The sequence below is a fragment of the Giraffa tippelskirchi genome, chromosome X (assembly GCF_054371585.1).
Source record: "Giraffa tippelskirchi isolate mGirTip1 chromosome X, T2T-mGirTip1v1.2.pri, whole genome shotgun sequence".
Taxonomy (NCBI): Eukaryota; Metazoa; Chordata; class Mammalia; order Artiodactyla; family Giraffidae; genus Giraffa; species Giraffa tippelskirchi.
In genome coordinates, this window is record NC_137289.1 from 20451230 (window position 1) to 20477058 (window position 25829).

Consider the following 25829-nt stretch of genomic DNA (forward strand, 5'->3'; position numbering starts at 1 on the left):
CCTAGTAACGGATCCACGAACACTTGCTGTTACTGAGTATGAGTGTGTGCAGGACTTCTCTGAGGTCTTTAAAGACTGCTTGGTCTACCACGCAGACTTGTATGTTTTGTGCAGAAGGCTTTTCTCAGTGCCTAAAGAAGTCGACCTTGGGATAGACAGGGAATCACTCAAAGCCCTTTCCCAGAACCACACCATTTGCATGTGTACTTCCCACAGGTCTCAGCGGATGAGGACCAGGTAAAAGCTGCCCGTAACCTAGCCAAATGTGAATGGACAGCTCCATCAATAGGGCCATAAAGATCATGCACATTCCTCAGCTAAATTGTATTCATCATTCCAAAATCAAAAGTTGAACAGGTGGATAACTCCAGAGCCTTGGGTTTCTGATGCCATTTAACACTGAAAATTACACCCAGAAAGAGACAAAGAAATGCTTGGGTATAAAAATATAGAGAGCAAATTTAAAATGTAAGCAGATGTAGAACAGTCTGAATTCTCTTTTGTAAGCCTTCAACTTCTAGTTCTACCTAATATATACCTGGGCCTTTTGTGGCTGACTAACAATTCTTCAATGGGGGTGGAATATTTTAAACTCATTTGCCTTGGTTTTCTTTCATGTCTTTAACGTGGTAGCATGAGAAAATGTGCCTCCAGCCTCCAGCCAAGGCCAAGTCAGAAGCCATATTAGGCCGTTGCTTTCTCTGAGGACCCGGGTTTCAGTTTGGTCAATGGAGATACCCCTTTTGAATGGTGAACAGCTAACTGGCACAGCCATTACAGTCTCAGAGCCTTGGGAGGGGTTCTCAGAGCTAACAAATGTTTCCTTAAAAGATCCTGAAACGTGTGTGGGGTAACACATATTTTATCATAGTTATTCTGGCTCTGCAAGTGCAATGAAAATGTTAGCCTTGGCATATCAATCGTGTTTTACAGATGACTGTAATTTCCTGAATGTCAAAACTCCAAATTTTTCTACTAAGCAAACTTTTCAGTGGCAAAACAGATTGCTTCCATAATGTATCACTGTGGGCAGGAAAAATGAAATCTTTATGCATTGTATTATGAATCAATGAGGCATTGAGATTCTTGGAAGGGTGAGTGGACTCTGGAAAATGAAAAACTGCCGCTATTCCATCTCTACAAACCGCTGCTCAGGGAGTGGAGGCTTCGGCGGCATTCAGCGTGTGGGCTCCAGAAATAGTGGATTCAGGTTGAAACCAGTTCCTGTCTTCCCCTGCATTTTGATGGGGGTAAATGTCGCTGTAATTAGAGTGTGAATCAGGGCATTGAACAAACCCTCCTAACACGATTCCCTTTGTTTTGGGATGATGTCTCTGTTGGGTGATTGATAAAGGGAGCCTGAGAGGACTGTACGTTTCATTGTGAGAAAAACAATATGAATAGCAAGCGTTGTGGAACACGTACTAGGTGACCTGCATCGTGCTAAGCATTTAACATGGGCTATCTCATTGAAGAATCACAACACCGTGAAATGGGTGCCTAGAGATGAGGAAACCAAGACCAACAGGTTAAGTAATTTGCACATGGCTGCATAGCTGGAGCTTGCTTCCAGAACTTTCTGACCCCAGAGACGGAGCTCTTAAGTACAAAGCTTTTATCAATGAGTGCTTCTCTAGACTCGGGGTCAGCTACCTCCATAAGAAGAGAGGGAAAGAGACATAAAAAGGACCCAGTCCTGACCTCTTTCCACAGTGCCCACAGCCTTGGAAGGAAAAAGGGACTTGGGCATGAACACCAACATCAGAAAGTCAGATGAACAGAGTTCCTGGAGAGAAGTCAAGATAACCCTTTCTAGAGGCACCCAAGGAAGGCATGGCTGCTTCAGCTATGGATATCAGGAGGAAGGAAGCCCTGAGAAGACAGTCCTGTTTGAAGAGACAAGTAGAGAGAAGCAGGCGGTGTTGTGCCTGGGAGACTGGCAGAAGCAGAGGTGTGAGGCATAGGGGGGAAGAGTTTGGTTGGCTTCCCTCGTAGGAGTCTGTGTGCTGAGATATCCCTGTGTGCAGGCATAGGATGGAAGATACATCTGGACCAGTAACTTAGTGATAAGTCGTGGGCATTACTCAATGAAAAATCAGTCTGCTCATTTCCCTCGTGAAGCCTTGTGCTTTACCTTTATATCTTTGCCTTCACACTTACTTTTAAACCAGACATTCTTAGTGGGTGCTTAGTCCTAGAAAAAGTCTAAGACAGCCATGTTTGCCTTTGGAGTCCTCAGTTTTCCTTCTTAGTTTCCTGTTCCTTCCTTAAAACTTGATGCCCGTTTCTTTCTATGCCCTGAACACCCCTTTTCCCCATCCCCAACATTAGCTGATTATTAAACTTACAGGAAGGATAGCTTAGAAGTCCTGGAGACCCTATGCCATCTAAATGACTGATAAGTCTTATTGACTTCATGACCATCTACCCTATATTGCCTGCTCTTCACCCCTCCTCCCACCATACACACACACAGAAGGCAGATCCTTAAATGAAAGGAATAAACCTAACATTGTGGCTTCCTGCCCAACTGTAGGAGAGGGAGCTCTGCTTTCCGGCAGCCCTGAAAATTCTGCCACCCCATGAGGCTGGCCCTGGTTGCACATCCTATTAGGGTGTTGCAAAAAGGTCTGTACTACTTCATGGAAAATTCCTTTCATTCTCAAATAAATGAGCACAGTGGCATGGGGTAGCAACATGAGTCTGGATGTCTAGACGTGGGTTTCAGACATAGGTAACTTGACCCCTTACTAGCTATGTGACCTTTCACCTCTGTGCACTAATACCTGCCTCTGTGAAACGGACTGGCCTTATCTATTTCACAGGTGTATTGTAAGGATCTAATGAGAAAGAAAGAAAATGTGCTTTGCTAAAAATGTTTTTTTTGCCATAGAGAACTTTTCAGAAGAAAAGGACAAAGAGTGTTACGCCTTCAAAAATGTTTGAAATAATAGCTCTTTAATCCTTGAAAATGACCTGAGAAATAGAAGGTGAAGGTTGCTGTGAATTTCTATCTAGTAACACCTTGACTCCTGAGTGTTCAATGGGAAGGAGGTAGAGCAGGGAAACAAGAGGACTTCAAAAATAGCCCCAGGGAAATCAAATCTTGTTTTCACTTAGTGTGTTCATGACTGATTCATGATTCTGGAAAGGAAAAGATATCTGATCAAAACCATCACCAAATAGCCTCATGTTAAATTCCTGTGCTTTCTTTGAGCAGAAGAGATCAGGCATCCTGATTGGGACTATTGCAGCAGCCTTTCACTGGCGTGTAGTAGCCAGTTACCTACCGGATGTAATTTCCATACTCTACTAGCTGCTGCTGCTGGAAGTGAAGAGGGTACAGCATGACCACTCAGGGAATGACCCCTCCAGAATGGAAATCCTTCTGGTGGTGCCAAGTACATGACACCTTGACGAATGGAATTTCTCTTAGCACTTTCTTTCCAGAGCTAAGGTTTCCAGCAGCCTAAGCCAGGAGAGTCCAGCAGGAAAAGGCGAGAGGAAGAGGGATGGGGATGATGAAGACTGGAGGGCGGCAGCTTTTAGCCACCATGAAGAACAAAGTAAATTCTAGCTAAGGGTGGGTTTCAGACCTCAGTGCAGTAATGTTTGAGAGGAAGGGGCCTTCTTCATTCTTTCAGCTGGTATTTCATGTGCAACAGTCTCTCCTGGCTAGGGAATGCCAACACTGGGGCCTGAGGAGAGGTAGCAAGCCAGAGGCAGGTTAGTGTTTGGAATAAGAGGCCTATGTGGCTTGAGGAATAATGCACTTGGACTTTGTTTAGTGGTGAATGATCTGAGAGAAGGAGCTGATTCACACAGAGGTGGAAGAAGGCAAAAAGGAATATCGAGGCCAATTCTAAGGCTTGTTGGGAGATGTTCCATCAAGTGATCCACCAATCTGCATCCCATAAGATGCTGGGCCCAGTGCTGACAGACAACAGAAATGCCACATAGTCTTTTTTTTTTTTTTAATCTTGAATAATACTGCACGTACTATTTTATTACCAGGTTTTTGTTGTTTTTGCCACACTGCTTAGCTTGCAGGATCTTAATTCCCCAGCCACAGCAGTGAAAGCACCAAGTCCTAACCACTGGACCACCAGGGAATTCCCCCAAGTGGTCTTAACCTTTAAGGAATGTGTAGCCTGGTTGGAAACAGGAAACAAGAGAAACAGACTGTCCAGACATCCATAGGGGCTTATTATGCAATAGAGAATGGTGGGGAAAACAAAGAATTGGGAGTTAGGGGACTTGGGTTCTACACCCACTGCTGATGGGTTGTGTATCCTTGGGTAAGTCACTTCTTTTGTTTGAATTTCAAACTTCATCTGTAAAATGGTAGTTCTATACTTTGTCCTGTGTGAGGAATGAATGATATAAGAGCAGTGAGTCATCCATCATTTCATATGAAACTTCTGACTGTTATTGACCAGCCTTCCCTTCTTCCCTCCCTCCTTCTTCTCCTCCCTCTTTCCTTTTACCCTTCCTTCTCCCAGGGTATCAATGGACATTTTTCAGATGACCTTTCTGAAAAACCATTGTGGGAAGGGGGATGTCATTTACAGTAACCATCTGGGGTCTTCAGTCCAACTTACTGTGGGTCACTACCTCTGAGAATTAACCTCAGTTCCAGGGAGAAAAGCCAAGCCCAGGGGGTGGGAAGGGGGAGGCTCTGTCAGCGGCTCCTGCAGCATGTAAATGAATCTGACTCCCCACTGACATGTCTTTCTAGCGTGTGATTAATGGAAGATAGATTCTGAGGGTGTTGCTCCCTCAAGCATTTGCCTTCAGTTGGAAAATCAGAGTCAGATATCTTTCTTAGTCTGACCATTGACTCTTAGTCCCTCTTTATGTCTTTCATATCTTGTGGTGGAAGATAAATGAGCTTCTACCAAACAGAGGGGCAGCCTTTTCCTGAAGCTGGTTCCTGTTTGTCAGTCACCTTGAGCATCATATTCTGAAACTTGATGAAGGAGTCAGAGACTTGGTTTCGGGTCAGAGCTCTGCCATAGATGACTTATGTGACCTGGGGTAAGCCCCTATCATTCATCTCTGGTCTTTGGTGTTCTTGTTGGTAAAGTGATTGGACCAGATGACCTCTGAGGGGCCGGCCTACCCTGCTACTCTGTGCAAAATATGGATCTGTTACCTTCATCTGTGGGTACTCCCATCAGTCCCTGTCACAAGGGCTTTGCTTTCAGCAGGCAGGTGGTTTTATACATATGGAATGTGGTTTTCAGCCATTTGGAGACTGTGTGTTGAGGGGGCTACAGAGCACTACCCAGGCTCCCTGCTCTGTGAGAAGATAGCCCTATCTCTTCTCAAAAAACTAAGGCCCCAACTGGCCCAGGATGGTGCTTGGAAAGTGCCGTTTTAAAGAGTTTCTAGGAAATTCCGTGGCAGTCCAGGAGTTAGGACTCTGTACTTTCACTGCCATGGCCAGGGTTCAATCCCTGGTCAGAGAAATAAGATCCTGCAAGCTGCCTTGTGAGGCCAAAAATAAATAAATAAATAATGAGAGCTTCTACATTGTCAAAGATTGTAGGATATTTGCCCTTTCATCAACCAAAACGGAACCAGGAATTCTATTTCACAACATTATCATTGTCTGATTTCACACACTGTAAGTTTTCCCACACAGGCACATGTTGGATAGGTACAAAAATCTCTTTTCTCCAGGACTCAGCTCATCCCAGTGTGATACTCAGTTGTAACTTGGAGGAGGGCTTGGCCCCTGGCTCCCCAGGACTACACCACTCCCTTTTTGCCTTAGAGGGGAAATGCAGTGGTCCAGAGTCTCTTATCTATACCATGAAAAATGACCCTTTGATGCATAATACCTCTAGAGCTCTTGTGAGCTTTTAACACTCCAGAACCTTCAAAATCAGTCCTTCTGTTCCAGCACGATCTTTGTGTCTCTAGCACCCCTTCTTGTACTCACTCCAGCATGCCATGGGATTCTTTCTTGAGTTAGAGAGGTTGGTGGGGATTCAGTTCAGTTCAGTTCAGTCGCTCAGTCATGTCTGACTCTTTGCAACCCCATGAACCGCAGCACGCTGGGCCTCCCTGTCCATGACCAAGTCCCGGAGTCCACCCAAACCCCTGTCCATCGAGTCAATGATGCCATCCAACCATCTCATCCTCTGTTGTCCCCTTCTCCTCCTGCCCCCAATCCTTCCCAGCATTAGGGTCTTTTCCAATGAGTCAACTCTTCACATGAGGTGGCCAAAGTACTGGAGTTTCAGCTTCAACATCCGTCCTTCCAATGAACACCCAGGACTGATCTTTAGGATGGACTGGTTGGATCTTCTTGCAGTCCAAGGGACTCTCAAGAGTCTTCTCCAACACCACAGTTCAAAAGCATCAGTTCTTCGGTGCTCAGCTTGCTTTATAGTTCAACTCTCACATCCATACATGACCACTGGAAAAACCATAGCCTTGACTAGATGGACCTTTGTTGACAAAGTAATGTCTGTGCTTTTTAATATGCTGTCTAGGTTGGTCATAACTTACCTTCCAAGCAGAAAGCGTCTTTTAATTTCATGGATGCAGTCACCATCTGCAGTGATTTTGGAGCCCAGAAAAATAAAGTCAGCCACTGTTTCCACTCTTTCCCCATCTATTTGCCATGAAGTGATGGGACCGGATGCCATGATCTTAGTTTCCTGAATGTTGAGCTTTAAGACAACTTTTTCACTCTCCTCTTTCACTTTCATCAAGAGGCTCTTTAGTTCTTCTTCACTTTCTGCCAAAAGGGTGGTGTCATGTGCATATCTGAGGTTATTGATATTTCTCCAGGCGATCTTGATTCCAGCTTGTGCTTCTTCCAGCCCAGCATTTCTCATGATGTACTCTGCATATAAGTTGAATAAGCAGGGTGACAATATACAGCCTTGACATACTCCTTTCCCAGTTTGGAATCAGTCTGTTGTTCCATGTCCAGTTTTAACTGTTGCTTCTTGACCTGCATACAGGTTTCTCAAGAGGCAGGCCAGGTGGTCTGGTATTCCCATCTCTTGAAGAATTTTCCACAGTTTGTGGTGATCCACACAGTCAAAGGCTTTGGCACAGTCAATAAAGTTAACACAGTCAAAATAGATGTTTTTCTGGAACTCTCTTGCTTTTTCGATGATCCAGTGAATGTCGGCAATTTGATCTGTGGTTCCCTGCCTTTTCTAAAACCAGCTTGAACATCTGGAAGTTCACGGTTCACGTATTGCTGAAGCCTGGCTTGGAGAAGTTTGAGCATTACTTTACTAGCGTGTGAGATGAGTGCAACTGTGTGATAGTTTGAACATTCTTTGGCATTGCCTTTCTTTGGGATTGGGATGAAAACTGACCTTTTCCAGTCCTGTGGCCACTGCTGAGTTTTCCAGATTTGCTGACATACTGAGTGCAAAACTTTCACAGCACCATCTTTTAGGATTTGAAATCGCTCAACTGGAATTCCATCACCTCCACCAGCTCTGTTCGTGTGATGCTTTCTAAGGCCCACTTGACTTCACATTCCAGGACGTCTGGCTCTAGGTGAGTGATCACACCATCGTGATTATCTGGGTCGTGAAGATCTTTTTTGTACAGTTCTTCTGTGTATTCTTGCCACCTCTTCTTAATATCTTCTGCTTCTGTTAGGTCCATACCATTTCTGTCCTTTATCGAGCCCATCTTTGCATGAAATGTTCCCTTGGTATCTCTAATTTTCTTGAAGAGATCTCTAGTCTTTCCCATTCTATTATTTTCCTCTATTTCTTTGCATCGATCACTGAGGAAGGCTTTCTTATCTCTCCTTGCTATTCTTTGGAACTCTGCATTCCGATGCTTATATCTTTCATTTTCTCCTTTGCTTTTCACTTCTCTTCTTTTCATAGCTATTTGTAAAGCCTCCTCAGACAGCCATTTTGCCTTTTTGCATTTCTTTTTCTTGGGGATGGTCTTGATTCCTGTCTCCTGTACAATGTCACGAACCTCCGTCCATAGTTCATCAGGCACTCCTGTCTATCAGATCTAATCCTTTGAATCTATTTCTCACTTCCACTATATAATCATAAGGGATTTGATTTAGGTCATACCTGAATGGTCTCGTGGTTTTCCCCACTTTCTTCAATTTAAGTCTGAATTTGGCAATAAAGAGTTCATGATCTGAGCCACAGTCTGCTCCCGGTCTTGTTTTTGCTGACTGTATAGAGCTTCTCCATCTTTGGCTGCAAAGAATATAATCAATCTGATTTCAGTGTTGACCATCTGGTGAGGTCCATGTGTAGAGTCTTCTCTTGTGTTGTTGGAAGAGGGTGTTTGCTATGACCAGTGCGTTCTCTTGGCAAAACTCTATTAGCCTTTGCCCTGCTTCATTCTGTACTCTGAGGCCAAATTTGCCTGTTACTCCAGGTGTTTCTTGACTTCCTACTTTTTCATTCTAGTCCCCTATAATGAAAAGGACATCTTTTTTGGGTGTTAGTTCTAAACCTCTATGAAGATCTACATAGAACTGTTCAACTTCAGCTTCTTCAGCTTTACTGGTCAGGGCATAGACTTGGATTACCGTGATATTGAATGGCTTGCCTTGGAAATGAACAGAGTGGGGGATTAGCGAGTTCTTTTTCCATTTTCCGTGTTATCATTGTGGGGAAACCAGGCTGTGCCCGGTGCTATATACGATGCTCATTTCCACACACACACAGCCCAGGCATGTTATCCAGTAATTGTGACTTTTGCAGCCTGAATACCTGCAGAAGGAAAAAAAAACTGCTCCCATGGGAATGGAGGCACAACTCAGCGAGCCCTGGAAATTCTGAATGGCTCCCATTCTTCACAGTTTAAATGGTAAATGAGGTCTGTTTCCCCCACAAAAGCCAGGGTTTGCACTTCGTCTCTCTCAGCACCTTACAACAATATTAGAGCTCATTAGAATCAACCCAGGACTCGAGTAGGGGCAGCCTTCATGGAGGGTAAATCTTTTCCCTTGTGCTGTTCTGGAAAATACCACAATGCTAAGAGCAGACATTTATCTCAACTAGTTTTCCTCTGACTATTTCCCCCACGTGCACCCGGGATGCCTGCCTCCTAGACAGCACATGGCCAGAGGCCGGGGTGCACCAGTGCAGCTGCCTGCAGCGTGCTCAGAAGAACCTTAAATGCTATTTATTGACTGCCCACCATCCTCAGAAGGCCTATTGCTTGGTTCCCTGTCTTTGGGGGAGTCCCTGAAGAAAGGATCCCGTGGGCCTCCAGATTTCCCACAATCTGGAGACGGCAGGGGAGCCAGCTCTCTGGTTTCCTCATCTGTGTAACGGGAGGTGGGGGCGAGAATGGTGGCCCACTACACCCCACCCTTGGCCCCCACCTCTGCCATGCTCAGATCCCCTCCCTAAGGCTCTATCGGGGACCCGCAAAAACCTCAGAAGCAGTCCTTCCTTTCACATCCTGGTATATCCAGCTCCCTCCTCCTGAGACTTCCTAGTCTGGCCAGGCCGCTTGTGCCCTTGGCCTGTAGCTCCTCAGGCTGTGCTCAGTGCCCAGGTCCAAGTAGCAGTGTATGACTCAGTGGGAACACACAGCTGCAGGCTCAGACATGCTTGGCCAAAGACCAAATAGGGCACCATCAGCCAGGGCAGTGGGCAAGCATTTGGGCTTAGGAATCACACAGACCCGACAGACAGTCATTAGCTAGCTTTGTGATTTTTAGGAAGGTTGAATAACATCTTTTAGCTGAATACCCATGTCTGTAGAGCAACAACAGTAACAATAATAGGAACTAACATTTGTTACCTGCTGGGTTCCAAGGTCAGTTCCAAGAACTTTATATATAACAGTCATGTTATCTTCATTGATACCCACGACAAGAGATACCAAGGATGCTTATCTAGAGAGCAAGACTTAACCGTGGTGGTCCCAGTGGCAGCAGTTAGACATTTCCTCCAGCTTCTTTCTGTCTGTCCCTTGGAGGGTGAAGTTTACCCCTTTTCACCTCTGCCCGCTCTCTTTGGAGAAAGGAAGAAAACCAACTCCTCTCTCTGGCTGCCCCAGATGCCACCCCTTGGGGGATGACAATTTGCCAGAAGATGCCACATGAAAATACTCCGGAAGCTGAGAAGGACCATGTGGAGAGGGAGGAGTCCCTGGAAGGGAAGGCAGGAAGCAGGAGTTGATTAATCAGTGGCAGAACTAGTCTCTATGGGACATGAATGGATCATACCCTTCAAGAGGCCCCTGCTACCTCATCTCCACACTGGAAGGGGTTTTCTCTAAAAGTTCTTTCCACCTCAGAACCACACTGAGTATTGATGATCCGAGACTCACAGAGTAATTTTAGAATGGAAAAAAAAAATTCAGGGGGCAGGGTAAGCAGCAAAACTTTTCACGCTGCCAAGCAGTTGAGTGGACTCTGGGTGAAGGCTGGTAACTACGGGTCATAAAGCTTGGAATTTCACATCTTGTTAAAAATCTCAGCTTTCTCACTGTTTGCAAAAGCCCTTAGATTTATGTACTTTGGAGCCTACTGGGCTTTGGGAAGGAGAGGAACTAGATTTCCTTTAAAAAGAAGTAAACATCACCAGGACTGTGGTGGTGAGTTCTGTGTGAAGCACTGTGAAGAGTTCCACAATGGGTTCGAATTTACAGACATTAGAAATCTTCTTTTCACCCTTTCACCCAATAAGAAACCATCATTTTCCTGCCTTGTAAAGACAGGAAAGAAGAATGGCATTGAAAAACATCTTTCTTTTGAAGGAAAATCTATTTGTGCTTTGTTGAATGTTTCCCCACAGTACACACAGGCTAACTTTTGGTTAACCAGGGGTGGGGGGACATCAATTAATTAAGGCATTGATTAAGGTATTACTTTACACACACAGAACTGCTCCTTCCCTCGGGTGAGGTGTGAAGAATAGCAGAACTGCTCCTTCCCTCGGGTGAGGTGTGAAGAATAGCAGAAAACCCCTTGCCAGGAGAACTGGATGGCTTATTTGGAGGGGTGCAAGACCTTCAGCCTTTTCTGAATTAGCTTTGTGTCCAGGAGATGCTTTTCCTGGAATGCTTGTGTACTGCTAAGTACTCTTAAGTCAAGCCATTCAAGGAGCCAGTGAAAGTCTTGGCTGTCTTATAGATCAGTGGGCTCCCAAGGATGGATCCTGTTTTCCACCTCTCTTGCATTGCCCAGCATCAATTGGTCACAGCATCAGCTTAAAGGGGAAAAAGGAGAGACGTTCAGCATCCAGTGTGGTGAAGACAATCAAATGATTGGAAGTAATCCACTTTATGTGACTATAAAGGCTCACATTTCTCACTAGACCAAACATGACTGCTAAGCCACAAGAATGGTTTGATAAATACACTAAAGACAACACATCTAAATGAGCATCCACCCACTTCAAAGTTGTCCCCTCTTAAAGTCCCACACTTCTTACATGAGTCTGCTGCCACAGCTGCTCATAGCGTTTAAGGAACTCCTCTTTGGGGACTGCTGGTATATGAGTCACTCAAGAAAAGCAGTTAAAATGGCAATCCTAGGGCTTGGGGGATCCAATCCCATCGGAGGGGATTGCCTTTGAGTCAATTAACTATACTTGTGTTTCATCTACGCTCACATATTAATGTTGTTTGATCTGTAAGCCATCCTCCTTGCCTTGACCTAGTCATTTACATGCAATGGGAGGTTCCGTGACAGTTGGTTTCAACATCATCAACCAAGGAAGGAGACCAGACCTTCAGCATTAATAACTCAATGTCATGTAGAGCCCCACTCCGAAGTCTACTTAGGACCACCAGCCACAGTTCTTATTTCTGTACCACTAATCATTACTCCATGAACAAGATGTGCAAAAGCTGAATTTTAAAATACAGAACTAAGCTACAGGTATAACAAAATGTTCAGTCCTATTGATTTGGGCTAAGAATTTGTTTCCTTTCTTAAATTGACTTTTTATTGATCGCTCCTATGACCTTAACTTGTACAGTTTTAGTGGTCCTCTTCCATAAAAAATGGCTTTTATATTTATTTCCCCTTTGAGTGATGCAAGAAGAAACTTATTGTGGCCTTTCGTGAACCAGTGGCTTTAAAGGAAAGTTAAACATTTACAGCATAATCTTCATAACTTTGCTCAGGCCAAGTTCTCTGGGCCTTCCCTGGACAGCAGTGGGCTTCCTTAGGCTTGTTTTGTCATGCTTTTGTCTCTTGGGGTCACTTGTCCACACTCTGGGGACCCCTGGAATCTCTGAGGGACTTTTGATGTCTGAAGCCACATGCCTAGGACAGTGGTTCTCAAGCACACACATGCATCAGAATTTCCCACACAGTGTCTGACTCTTTGAGACCCCATGGACTATACAGTCCGTGGAATTCTCCAGGACAAAATACTGGAGTGGGTAGCCTTTCCCTCCTCCTGGGATCTTCCTGACCCTGGGATCGAACCCAGGTCTACCTGCATTGCAGGCGGATTCTTTACCAGCTGAGCCACAAGGGAAGCCCAAGAATACTGGAGTGGGTAGACTATCACTTTTCCAACGGATCTTCCCAACCCACGGAATTGAACTGGGTTCTCCTGTGTTGCAGGTGGATTCTTTACCAACTGAGCTATCGGGGGAGCCCAGGAAGCTATCAGGGAATTTCCCAGAGGGCTTGTTAAAACAGATTGCTGGGCTCCAGCCCCTGCATTTCTGCTTCAGTGGGTTGACCCAAGAATGTGCATTTTTAATAATTTATGAAGTGATGCTGATGCTGCTGATTCCGGGCCATGATGTGAGAACCACATCCTTAGCTTGTTCATAGAAGTCCTGGGTTTGTGTCCCAGCAGTAGAATGGGGAGAATACATGTTCTACAGTCAAAGAGAAACTGGTTCATATCTGAGCAATCCTATTTAATTGATGCTGAAGTTGAAGCTTCAATACTTTGGCCACTTGATGCAAAGAGCTGACTCATTGGAAAAGACCCTGATGCTAGGAAAGATTGAAGGCGGGAGGAGAAGGGGACGACAGAGGAGGAGATGGTTGGATGTCATCACTTACTCAATGAACATGAGTTTGAGCAAACTCTAGGAGATAGTGAAGGACAGGGAAGCCTGGTGTGTTGCCATTCATGGGGTCACAAAGAGTCGGACATGACTCAGCGGCTGAACAAGAACAGCAACTTAACTTGTGGCAAGGGACTGGGTCAAATCACATTTTCTGTTAGTCTCAGCTTGTTCATCATCAGAATGGGAATAACAATATCTGACTCAAAGTATTGTTGGGAGTTGATGTGTAAGTAAGTTAATGTGTAAGTGTGAAAGTGAAAGTGTTAGTCCTCAGTCGTGTTCAACTTTTTGCAACCCCTGGACTGTACCCCACCAGGCTCCTCTGCCCATGGGATTGTCCAAGCAAGAATACCAGAGTGGGTTGCCATGCCCTCCTCCAGGGGCTCTTCCTCACCCAGGGATCAAACTTGGGCCTTCTGCATTGCAGGTAGATTCTTTACCATCTGAACCACAGGTTTAAGTGCCAGACACCAATGCCCCCAGCTTCTCGCTGGGCAACTAGTTGGAGTAAGGAAATGCCCTCTCTCTGCAGCCAAAAGCCTCCCCTTTTTAAGGGTTACTGGTCTCTCCTGGGCATGGTTTATTATACCATCTTAGGTCATCAACAGACACAAAGACAGGAACTACTAAAAATATATGCCTTCAGCCCAGAAATATTCCTTGCAGTTAGATTGATTCCCAAGAACTACTGGCCATTTGTGACCTGTGGGTAAATCTTTGCTGCTGAGGCCTTGATTTCTTTACCTCTAAAGTGAAGACACTGATTTAGATGATTTGCCATCTCAAAAGTTTCTTCTTGCTCTGCCAAGTCTCAAAATCTGTGACTTAGAACTCGGGTACTTATTTCAGGATAGTCCGTTTCAATGAGCATGAAAACTGTACGGTTCTCATTTTACCCATTTCAGTTCAGTTCAGTTCAGTCACTTAGTCATGCCCGACTCTTTGGGACCCCATGGACTGCAGCATGCCAGGCCTCCCTGTCCATCACCAGCTCTCAGAGTCTACTCAAACTCATGTCCATTGAGTCGGTGATGCCATCCAACCATCTCATCCTCTGTCGTCCCCTTCTCCTCCTGCCTTCAATCTTTCCTAGCATCAGGGTCTTTTCCAATGAGTCAGCTCTTTGCATAAGGTGGCCAAAGTGTTGGAGTTTCAGCTTCAGCATCAGTCCTTCCAATGAACACCCAGGACTGATTTCCTTTAGGATGGACTGGTTGGATCTTCTTGCAGTCCAAGGGACTCTCAAGAGTCTTCTCCAACACCACGGTTCAAAAGCATCAGTTCTTCAGTTCTCAGCTTTTTTATAGTCCAACTCTCCCATCCATACATGACCACTGAAAAAACCATAGCCTTGACTAGATGGACCTTTGTTGGCAAAGTAATGTCTCTGCTTTTTAATATGCTGTCTAGGTTGGTCATAACTTTCCTTCCAAGGAGTAAGCATCTTTTAATTTCATGGCTGCAGTCACCATCTACAGTGATTTGGGAGCCCCAGAAAATAGTCTGTCACTGTATCCATTTACATACTCTTAATATCCTTTAACTTCCCACCCTTCTTTAAAATTGGACTACCACACAGAAAGTCAGGGACAAGTGCTAAATGTAACTAGATACCCTGCATAGCTAGAGCCCCTTAAAATGTTCCTGCACAGGTGTAAAATGGTAGTTCTGTTATTTAATACTGACATCTAGTGGCTTTTCTTTATCAAAGATGATAGGCATTTCCTGTGAGCTCACTATAAGCTCTGCTGTTTCTGCTACAGACATCCAATTAACAATCTTTTACTAATCACTTATTTTATGTCAAACATTGTTCCAGGCCCGGGGGGGGGGGCTTATGTTTATAAATGCTACATGGTCCTTACTCTTTCAGAGCTCATAGTCCAATGGGGGGAGCAGACAAATCACTAGACAATCACAGCCCATTGTGCTGAATGTTACAATGGGAGAATCCCAGCACAGTTGAAACAGAGGAATACCAGGGTAGGTAACTCTGCCCCGGAAGGTCAAGGAAAGGTTTATGAAGAAGGCAGTCTTTGAGTTGAGTCTTGGAGGTTTCCAGGTGATCTACAAAAGACAGGTTGGAGCCATTCCAAAGAATAGGCACTCCATATACAAAGGAAAGGACCTGTAGGATCTTTGCCTGGAACCCAGTTTAGAACCTTAAAATTACTTTTGCATACTTGGAACATAGAGAATAGAGCAGGGTTTGTCAGCCTTGGCACTGCTGATAATTAGTCACTAGCCTGCACTGTAGGATGTTTAGAAGCGTCCCTAGACTCAACTCACTAGATGTCGGTAGCACCTGCTCCCCAGTTGTGGCAACCGAAATGTCTCCAGGTATTTCCAAATGTCCTAGGGTCAGGGAATGGAAGTGGGGAGGGTTCGAATTACTCATGGTTGAGAGACTCGTGTCGAGGGAGCTTAACAGAGATCAGACTGAAGAGAAAGAAAGGTGGTTGTCAGGTGCCAGCCACAAGGCTGTGGGTCACATGGGGAGAGCTTGCACTTCATGTCACAATTGATAGGGAGCCATTAAGAGGTCTTAACTAGGGAGTGGTAGGTCAGATGTGTGTCATATGGGAGTGTAACAGGGCCAGACAAACTGCATCTGTTCAGGGCAAAGTCGATTGGGTTTTCAAATGATCTGCGTGTGAAACCATGAAAGAAGGTAGTTGATGGTGTGTCACCGGTGTGGCGCATCTGCCAAAAGGGCTGATGTGATATGAGGCCACGTTAAGAGAAACGGTGTCGAGAATGAGGGTGGTGATAGACTCCCCTACTTGTTCCTTGTCAGACTGTGCCTAGAGGGCACATTCCAATCAACTGGAATATGTTCAGAGGCAAACAAAAGCATAGTGAGGGGACCTGAAGCAGTGGAGGGAATAGTTGAAAACTATATTTAACATAAAGAAGAGAAGCCACGGGGTTTCTAAATGCTGTCTTCCAATACCTGAAGCCACACATGTGGAATTAACAATGCTCCCTAACTAAGTCCTCAAGGTCTGCAGCTATCATGTTTTGCTGACAACTCCACATCTTAAGCCCAGATCACTCTTTGAGGCTCTGTCTGTCCATTCAGTCAGAGACCTGGGAGGCCTCCTTACCCCTCCTCCTCCCTCTCCCCTACATTCATTTTGTCCCTAAGTCTTGTTACTTCACCCCCCGTCCCCATGCCTCCCTAGTCTGCCCTCTCTTCTGTCTTGTTTTCTACAGTAACATCGACTCATTTCCCCAGTTCCACCACACACCATACACAGTGATCTTTCTAAAACACAGACTCCATCGTGTCCCTCCCCTGCCTAAAACCCTCTAAATCTAAAGGCCTCTCTGTTGCCTTCATAAATCTGAATTCTTTTTTTCTTTTTTCTGGTTGTACCTAACAACCTGAGGGATCTTAGTTCCCTGACCGGGGATTGAACCCGGGCCCTAGGCAGTGAAAGTGCTGAGTCCTAACCACTGGACTGCCAGGAGATCCCAATTGATCCCAAGTCAATTCTTTCATGTGGCATCTGAGGCCTTCCCCCACCCTGTCCATGGCTACCTCTCCATCCTCTATTCCTGCCACTGGCCAGTAACTCCCAGTAACTCCCAGTAAGAGGTTTCCTGTGCTCTTCCTCTGTACACAGCAGACTAGTTTATGCCTCTGTGCCTTTGCTCATTCTGACCTTTCTGTGTCATACTCCATTCCACTCTTCTTGCCTCATCTAATTCTTCCTTGTTTTTCAAAATAAAGCTACAGAAACCCTTCTATTGTTAGGCGTGGCTGAGAATCACTGCAAGGTGCTTTCATGGTGCCGTGTGCCTGCTCCAGTCATTAATAGCACATGAGATAGGGATGCTCCCCTCTGGGCCCTGTGACTTATCTGTGGGCATCTCCAGGGCCTCTTCCTGAATCAACCCTGAATATTCACTGGAAGGACTGATGCTGAAGGTGAAGCTCCATACTTTGGCCACCTGATGCGAAGAGCAAGACCCTGATACTGGGAAAGAGTGAAGGCAGGAGCAGAAGGGGAAGACAGAGGACGAGATGGTTGGATGGCATCACCAACTCAATGCACATGAGTTTGAGCAAGCTCCGGGAGATGGTGAGGGACGGGGAAGCCTAGCGGGCCACAGTCCATGGGGTCGCAAAGAGTCGGACACGACTTAGCGACTTGGCCCTTTTCCAGTGCCAGTCACCCAGGTGCTTGAGCAGACCCGAGCACAGGAAGAGTGCCACCTATGTTTCAGTGCTCCTTTGCCTCTCCACTCACTGTGCCATTGGCTTGAGCTTTCACGTCCTCAGTTGCTCTGGGTGTGGCAGGGTCTTCTCTGACATTTCCCTGACAACCCCTCACTTAGAATAATGAGCATCCGCAATCCTTAGCCCAGTGAAACCTTCCAGGTGTTATCTGCACCTGCCTTTCCACCTCCAACACACTATGCCATTTGGGAGGCCACTGGACATTCCTGGAGACCCACCTTTAGCTGATCTTCCTTTTCACCCAAGGATCATTTTCCGAGCAGCATCAAGTGTTTCTAGTTGAGGCATTCTGGCACCCTGGACCTATTTTCCCTGGAAGAAGAGGGCTGCTGGCAATCTCTGACTCTCCGGAGCTATTGGCATCTGAGTGAATGGTAGCTGGCATTACCAGCATATGGATGTGCACACGTGTAGACGCTTCTAATTTCTCTGCTGTTGTGATAATCACACAGTGCAGAGACCCCGAGGCTGCCCACCTTGGACGGCCCTCCTTTCATACAGGCACTAGGAGAGACCTTCAACTTGGAGGAGGGACATACCCGTAACATGAGAGGCTCTGTCAATATCCGCCTTTGCATTCCTGTGGGGATGGTGCTTACAAAACACTGGTTCAGACACTAACCTTGGTGGTTATGGTCTATCTGCTCTGAAGGACAAGGGAGAGTTTTTTGGGAGCAGAGCCACAGGCACGCACAAGGGGCGCGCTCTAGAATTTACCAGAAGATGTCGCTGTTGGCTTAAATTAGTAAAACAAATGTAGGCCCGAGGACTGTCAGCTGAGCATGAAGGTGACTCCATCATGGGGCTTTTAAACACCCATTTATAATGCATGCCTGGAAAAGCTGGTTGAAAGACTAATCCAAGTGTGTCACTGGTCTTCATAAATTTCTTTTTTTTCCCAAATAATCAGACTAATTGCCATGAAGCTGTGGCCTCAGGCCTAGCATGAAGGCTTAATAAATCTGTACCAAAGGAGTGAATGAATGAATACCAAAGCAAGGAATGGAAGTTCGGAGCCCATGGGAACAGCAGTCACCTTTGTTGGTCAAAGTTACTGGGGGAGAAAAGCTGCTGGTTGTTAGCAGTGGGTCTTTTTTTTTTTTCCTTCTAGTCTTTTTTTTTAATAAATTTATTTATTTTAGTTGGGGAGCAGTGGGTCTTGACAGAAATGAATTTGAGTGGCCGCAGCCAAGTTAGGTCCCAGGCAAAAGAGTGAGGCCAGTGAACGTGGGTTTGCCACCCCTCCAGCCTCACTCCAGGATGCTTCTCTTGTGTCCCATGCTTGTTTACTCCACAAGATCATAGGAGGTGATCTTTTTAATTTTTTCTGGTTTTTGCCAGTCACTTAGATTCTCCCGAGTTTTTAATATGATGAGGCATGACCTACCCAGTTCCCAACTCTCTCCTTCTTCTTCCCCGGGATAGTTCATTAAAGAAGTAATTAAAGGAGTTACTGGGATTCTGCTTTGTGTCTGGTACAACACTGAAAAGGATGAGATGAGAGTTAAAGAAAAATATGTAGAGTTCTTGTCGCAGAAAATCTACTTTCAACAGAAATACAAACAAAAAAATTGTGATTCAGTATCAAAAATATTTTAGCAAAGGTTAACTGTGGAAGTGTCACTGAAGAAGAGATGATGATTGGCAGCAGGAGTGGGATAAATTTTCTCGGAGGAGAGATCACACTAGGACTGGAAATTGCAGGATGCCTAGAATTTTCTAGTTAAAGAAGGAAGGTTACGCCAGGCAGAAGGAGCACCATAAATAGAAGAGACGCACGCAGGATAGATCCCAGGGTGCCTGCATTGCTCAGAGCCCCAGAATTGAGAGGAATGTTTGTTCAGAGGACATCAGCCAGCAGACCTAGCCAGTCGGGTGCTTGACTTGGTTCTATCTGGCTCCTCACTCCTGGGTGCAGAAGCAACATCCCTCAGGTGGGAATGAATAAACTTCTGAAAAGCTACAAGCCATTCCCCAGGTTTCCTTTAAGAAATTAATGTTAATATTCAGTGTTTATTGTCATCTTCCTTCCACAATAGGCCCATCCATGACCTCATCCTTCATCCACTGAACCTGAGTAGAAGCTCATTTCTTAATTAAAGTACAGCTGCAAAGTTGTTTTTCCCTTGATCACATCATAAGCCAGGATGCTTCTGCTGTGTGTGTGTGTGTGAGTGACTGTGAGTGCACCTGCTCTGTATGGGTGTGTGTGGGTGTGCGGTTTAAATGTTTACTAGTCTGCTATGTGAGCAAAGTACTCTTATCAGTTTGCAGCTTTAAAGTGAAGACAGTAACACAGCAAAGCCTCCGTACATGCTGACATCCGGGTGTCCTTTCAGTGGGTCAAGAAAAAGGGCATTTTGGAACTGATAGAGTTAACTTGCCTCTGCTGCACTTGAGTGAAGGCTAAAACTGAGGTAGTAACTTATATATATATGCCATTGGCAGCTACCATGTCTATTTCAGTCAGTGACTAACCACAGTGTTTATTTCTGGAGACTCCAGGCTGCCCCGCGTATCTTCACATTCCACTGCCATCACGTAGGAGCCATGATGTTATGACAGCAGCCAGAATCAAAAGCATCATATCAGACACTCTTTCAACAAGGTTTTGTTAATAAGATATCCTGATTAGACTAGATATTAGAAGAATGCTTTTGTGTATTTAGTGAGAAAGATTAGAACTTGAGTACTTGTCAACCTCATATCACTTCAGTAAAATCATCCGTTTCCATTGAGTGTCCATTTCATGATCAGTTAATGAGAGTTTGGGAGTGGGGAGTAAGAAATAAATGAGGTCATTGGGAGGACTTTCTCACTAGTTGGAGAGAGAGAAACAGAGGGGGAAGGAGGAAGGGGGAGCGGCCTTTCCACCCGATGTATATGCTTTAAAAAGGAGCTCTCTCCACAGGCTAGTGGGACTCAGAGAGGGGACAATAGCACAGTCCACAGGACAGCTGCCACCAGATCGCCATCATTTTACTTTGGCCTCCCTTCCTGACCAGTGAACATCACATATGCCATGCCCCTCCCTGACTCCACCTATGTCAGCCACAGCCCTGACCACTGGCCTTTGTGCTTTGTCCATAGGAACTTCCACTACATCACCATCCTCCGTGACCCAGTGTCCCGGTACCTGAGTGAGTGGAGGCATGTCCAGAGAGGGGCAACATGGAAAGCGTCCCTCCACGTCTGCGACGGCAGGCCCCCAACTTCTGAAGAGCTGCCCAGCTGCTACACTGGAGACGACTGGTCTGGCTGCCCCCTGAAAGAGTTCATGGACTGTCCCTATAACCTAGCCAACAACCGCCAGGTGCGCATGCTCTCTGACCTCACACTCGTTGGCTGCTACAACCTGTCGGTCATGCCCGAAAAGCAGAGAAACAAGGTCCTCCTGGAAAGTGCCAAATCAAATCTGAAGCACATGGCATTCTTCGGCCTCACTGAGTTTCAGCGGAAAACCCAGTATCTGTTTGAGAAAACCTTCAACATGAACTTTATTTCTCCCTTTACCCAGTATAACACCACTAGGGCCTCTAGCGTAGAAATCAATGAGGAACTCCAAAAACGTATTGAGGGACTGAATTTTCTGGATATGGAATTGTACAGCTATGCAAAAGATCTCTTTTTGCAAAGGTATCAGTTTATGAGGCAGAAGGAGCATCAGGAAGCTAGACGGAAGCGTCAGGAACAACGCAAATTTCTGAAGGGAAGGTTCCTTCAGACCCATCACCAGACGCAGAGTCAGGGCCAGAACCCAAATCCGAGTCAGAATCCGAGTCAGAACCCAAACCTGAATGCTAGTCAGAGTGGGACTCAGAATCTGTTTCAGAATCTGATTCAGAATCTGACTCAGAGCTCGGGTCAGAATCCAAGTCCAAAGGAGAACCAGGAAAGCCAGAAGCAGAATCCAGGCCAAGAGCAGAGCGATGCCAACATCAGCAATGGCACCCATGACTATATAGGCAGTGTAGAGAAATGGCGCTAAGTGGCTCCCAAAGGCTTTCACACACTTCTCCCAAAGCGCCAGTCAAAATAGGGCAAATCCTCAAACATGAGAGCGTCCAAACACATCCTGCTTCCTAAAGTTTGGAAGTTCAAAAAAGTTAAGATGTCGCCTTTACAGTTGCCTTTCAATTCAGTGTTCTACTGTGCGTGGGTAAAACCAATTTCAATATGTAATCAAATTGCCTTGTTTCTTTTTTTGGTTTGTTGGAGTATTTATAAAATCCAAAAGCCAAACCAGACTCACCAGAAATTGCTGTTCAGATATTTTAAGAAGTTCTTAAATTAGTCATAGGGACAAAATGGAAACATAAAATGTGGCCATTTAACTTATGCCTAAGAAATGGACTTTACATTATTCATGATACACTGTCGAAACCCAATCTTGGAAGCAAACATTTTTTCCAGGGGTAAGCATGAATATAACATAAAACAAACTAAACACGAAACTTCATTTTCTTCTGATTTTAACCAAGAATCTATTTAAATAAAATAAGACCTGATGGTAGAGTTTACCAAACTGTAGAAAATGGAAAACTTCTCTCCCAAACATGGGTAGTTTTATGTAAAAATATTGGCTTTTGAGTAGAAAGGGACTCATCTTGTTATTTGAGATGTTTAAAATTTTAAACTTTTTCTACCTTCTGCTATTTAAAGGTTTTAAACAGGGTGTATCTCATATTAAACCAAACACTTTCCAAATGGAGTACCAACGTAAAGATTTAGTTTCCAGACGATTTCTGGGCACTGTAATTTCAACAATTCTGGAATCTTTTTGGCGCTGCTTCTCATTCATGTTAAAGCTTCTCCGAGTTGTGCTCATTCCAAACTAACCCATTTTAGAGTCTTTCTTCATCATCTAAATGGTGTGTTGCTGAATTTATTGTGATATATAATCCTGGATTAAAGTCAGGACTTTCTTTCTATAGAATTGTCTTATCAACGTTTGTGTAGTGAGATCCTTATCAAGAAACTCTTGAACAGGATAGCGTGTCTTAAAATATTGCTGAAATTAGTATTCTATTCTTGATCAGATAGAATTGAACCTGAATGTGAATGAATCGTTATTTACTTTTTGTACATTTTTATTGTAATGTTTCCAGTTGGGCTGGCTCTTTCTAGCCCATTAGTTCTTTTTCATGTTGACAGAGTGTAGACAATTACAAGAGAAAAACAAGGTTGGAATAAGCACTGGGATAGCCAACGTTATTCAGTAACACCAAAAGCTTTACCTCGATACTTTGGGTGAGCCATGTACCAGGTTTAGTTTTGAGAAAACAAAAGGCAAAAGTATTCTGCAGTGAGGTTAAACATCAGAAGCATTTGGGTGGAAGAAATTGATTTGGTATTGGAAGTCTGTGCAAAAATACTTTCAGGGTATCAAGTTTGAATTGCACGGGGCCAAAAGAAGTATATAACCCATTGTGCTAGCAAGCATCCTGATTCTGGGCAGCTTCCATATTACGGGTTTTGCTATCCTTTCGTAAGGACTTACACTAAGCCTCTGACTGTAAATCAGAAAGGCAACTGGAAGTGGCATTTATGTTTTCATGAGGGACATGCTTAGAAATGTGACCATAAAATCACATCTTGTACAATCTGCTCATTTGCATGATTTAGTTTCATCTGTAATAATAAGGCCACAAACTGGACAAGAAGCTGAGTACTTGGGTTAAAAAATGTTTTTGACTCTGCACTTGTATCAGTAGATCTAAATTTTGTTTTGCCTGCCAATATCGCAGTCCTGGGAATCTGAGAACTGGAAAACTGAAAGGAAAAAAATGTTCAAAACCCAAAATACCTTAAAGTCAAATTGTTTTAGAGTGAAACTCTTTTGTGTACTTTGTGTTTTTAAACTAATGATTCTGTAGATCACTGTGGTATTTCAAGTTCGTTTTGTTTTAATGGCTGATGTTTGCTCTTAAAGATGATAGGTAATGTTGGAAAGCAGGATGAAGCCCGAGCCAGTGGAAAAGCTTGTTACAGAAAAAAATATTTTGTGTTATTGCTGTGATGTGCATGGTTTGCAGAGATTAAGTGCATTTTCTCTGTCTATACTGATTTATTGTATATAAGGGATGTTATAAATACACATTTTGGTCATCATCATGTAAATCCCATGACTTCAACTGTAAACATCTGTCCAATGATGTAGCTTTACAAACCATTCACTGATTTTGTGTAATTTAACAATAGATATGAAATAAAGTTTAAATTACAGATGCTGAGTCATTTCATGATTTCAAAGTTTGCAGCCACTAGACATCACGACATCACAGAGAGAATTCTCTTTTCCCAAGGAGCTTCTTATTTTCCTCTTGGCCACCAGATCTGGAGATGAGATGAGCCACTCTAATGCAGCATGTGCCAATGACCTTAACCTTGGGTGCTTCCCTCTGAGGGTCCAGAGTGTGTTCTCTTTTGAATAAAACAAAGTTATCCACAAAAGACAAAGTTGGCTATGTGTTTTACTCAGCTCTGGTTGCTATACCAAAATACCGTAAACTGGGTGGCTTATCAACAACAGAAACTTATTTCCTACAGTTCTGGAAGCCAAAAGTCTGAGATCAGGTGGCCAGTATGGTTGGGTTCTGATGAAGCCTCTCTTCCCAGTTTCAGAAATCTGTCTTCTTGCTGTGTCCTTGTATCACAGGAAGTAGCCAGCTAATTCTCTGGGTTTTTCTTATAAAAGCACTGATCCCATTCATGAGGGCTCCCATGGATCACCTCCCAAAGGCCACGCCTCCTAATACCATCACAGTGGGATTAGTTTCAACACATGAATTTGGTGGGGACATTCCGTCCCTTATGCTATGCAAATGAAATACGTGAGTGTTTTAATTTAAAAATTATTCAATGAAATACTTGCACATTTAAGAGCATGTGGGAAGGAAAAATAATACTTTTTTATTTTTTATCTGTCCCCTCTGTCTGGAATATAGGTTAAAGGTGAGCATTAAAGTATTGGCTTTGAAAGTTATGAAGATAATGTCTTCTAATTATATTCAATGTACATATTTTTCCAAACAAAATTATGGTTATGACTATGAGTGGGGATGATTTGTTCTTGTCTTTTTCAAAAGAGAATTTGGATGCCGGATCATGGGATTAGAGGGAAGAAAGCTACAGAATTTGAGGAGTTTAACTATACTCAGCCTACCAACTATTCATACTTACAAAATTCTGCCCATCAAGTGTTCACTGAGCAATAATTGGGTGGTCCAAGTCCCTGATTGTAAGAGGGCCCCATTGTCTCCTCTTGGGAGGAACTGTGAACAGGAATATAGAGCTCAAGTATTAGTTGCTCAGTCGTGTCTGACTCTTCAACCCCATGGACTGTAGCCCTCCAGACTCAAGAACTTGAAATGTTTAGGAAATAAATATTATTTCTCTTTACCCTCCAGGAGGATATTCTTGGAGAGTACTTACTGAAATGGGGAAAATATTGAAAACCTGCACTCTGCTGCTGGGCAGACTGAGGAAAGGGGCTACTGAGGCAGCCCAGAGAGGAGCTCTAATGAAGAAATAACTAACTGGCCCAGTTTCTAAGGACATAGGGTTCTCAATAGGAGTTATAGCAAAGTAAAAGCAAGGCTGTCTTTGAGAGGTGGGAGATCTAAAGAACTGTTACACTGGCACGGATGATTCTGTTTCATGGGGTGGGGAATTAGAAGTGAAAAGAACTATGAAAGACTCACAGGCCAGGCTTTAGACAACCGCACTCTCCCCATGCCTGAGACATGGAAGAGACCAACAGACTCGGCTAGGCTGGTGATCTGCAACTCCAAGCTTTATCGTCCTGCTCTGAGGACTGCTTCTCTCTTGTCCTTACTAGGAATCAAAACAAGCAAACGGACAAAGCTCGGACCGGGGGGAGGGGGGCGGGGTGCAGGGAGCGGGTTGTAAAGAGTCTAACAAGATACAGTGTGTGCTGACTCCAAATATAATCCCATGGGATTGTGGAATAGGGCAATCTTAATCTCTCGAATAGCCAGAGTGAGATGAGCTGATGGTCTTAAACATAGGAGGAACTTGATCAAGACCTCAAAAATCCTAAAGTAAATTTATAACACATCAATCAGACCTTCAGAATGAGGCTTCCCTGGTGGCTCAGATGGTAAAAGAATCTGCCTGCAATGCAGGAGACCTGGGTTCAATTCCTGGGTCGGGAAGATCCCCTAGAGAAGGGAATGGCAACTCACTCCAGTATTTTCGTCTGGAGAATTCCATGGACAGAGGAGCCTGGTGGGCTACAGTCCATGGAGTCGCAGAGTTGGACCCAACTGAGTGACTAACACTTAGAACTGCAGGAGAAACCTATCTTGAGAAAAGTGAATCAGCTATTTCTCAGTGTAAATAACACTGTTCTGAGCAGCTAGACCAGAGGTCCAAAAAATGACAGACCTGGGGCCAAGTCTCTCCACCTGCTTTTGTAAATAACAGTGTATTGGAACATGGTCACACCCCTATTTTTGCATATTTCCTCTGGCTACTCTCACAGCCCCAGAGGCAGGAACAGTTGAAACAATGATGGTCGGAAAAGCTAAAATATTTATTTTCTTGA

General features: G+C 44.4%; 1 protein-coding gene across 2 annotated transcripts in view; it reads left to right on the plus strand.

Moving 5' to 3' along the window:
* The window catches only part of HS6ST2 (heparan sulfate 6-O-sulfotransferase 2), a 348242-nt gene extending 324757 nt beyond the window's left edge, over window positions 1-23485 (plus strand). For both annotated transcript variants that reach the window (XM_081563812.1, XM_081563813.1), the window contains one exon: window positions 20351-23485. In XM_081563812.1, coding sequence (XP_081419938.1) covers window positions 20351-21248 — 898 coding nt within the window. In that variant the 3' untranslated portion in view covers window positions 21249-23485. The remainder of the gene's footprint in view (window positions 1-20350) is intronic.
* Window positions 23486-25829: the final 2344 nt, after the last annotated feature.